Below are 702 nucleotides of genomic sequence, written 5' to 3' on the forward strand. Positions count from 1 at the left end.
TATTTTGATTTTGGATTTTTTTCCCCCCTTAATAATAAAAACCTTCATTTACTAACTGCATTTTGTGTTTACTTGGTTTATCTTTGTCTTATATTTAAATTAGTTTGATGATCTGAAACATTTAGGTGTGACAAACATGCAAAAACATAAGAAATCAGGAAGGGGGGCAAACCCTTTTTCACACCACTACACAAGGGATCCTTGGTGCTCTTCCTGGGCTCTCTGGCTCGGCTCGGCTCGGCTCGGCTCGGCTCAGCTCACAGCAGACTGCCTGACGTGTTTGAAGATTCAGCAGGACACAAATAATGCAGAACACATCAGCGTCTACTGTTCAGGATATGGTCGGAGAGCCAGTCCAGACCCTCGACCAGACCTGTACCGCTGACGGCACAGGACGCCTGGACAGACCACTGTAGACACACAGAGGGACAAACACATGGGCTCAGCTGCAGTGTGAAACAAGCGTGACTGTCCTGCAAAAATCACTTGAACTCAATCACAGTGTCCTGTAATAAGTCTAAAACACGGGGCGGCAACCTTTTTAATATGAAGTACCTCAGCTTTGAGCCTGTCATCATCTAACAAGCTAAGGCAGTGTTTTTTCCTTCGTGCAGCATTCAGTGAAGAAGGCAACGAGTACTAGCCAATCAGAGGCAGAGTAGGGCGGGGCTTCACGGGATGTGGATGGGGAACAAGTCAATC

The 702-nt window shown here is 46.4% G+C and overlaps 1 protein-coding gene across 1 annotated transcript in view; it reads right to left on the reverse strand.

Annotated features, from left to right (window-relative positions):
- The window catches only part of LOC144516382 (uncharacterized), a 4,191-nt gene continuing 3,489 nt past the window's right edge, over nt 1–702 (reverse strand). Inside the window, exon 6 of the mRNA XM_078247614.1 lies at nt 1–410. Coding sequence (XP_078103740.1) covers nt 318–410 — 93 coding nt within the window. The 3' untranslated portion in view covers nt 1–317. The remainder of the gene's footprint in view (nt 411–702) is intronic.

The sequence above is a fragment of the Sander vitreus genome, chromosome 4, assembly GCF_031162955.1.
Source record: "Sander vitreus isolate 19-12246 chromosome 4, sanVit1, whole genome shotgun sequence".
Classification (NCBI taxonomy): Eukaryota; Metazoa; Chordata; class Actinopteri; order Perciformes; family Percidae; genus Sander; species Sander vitreus.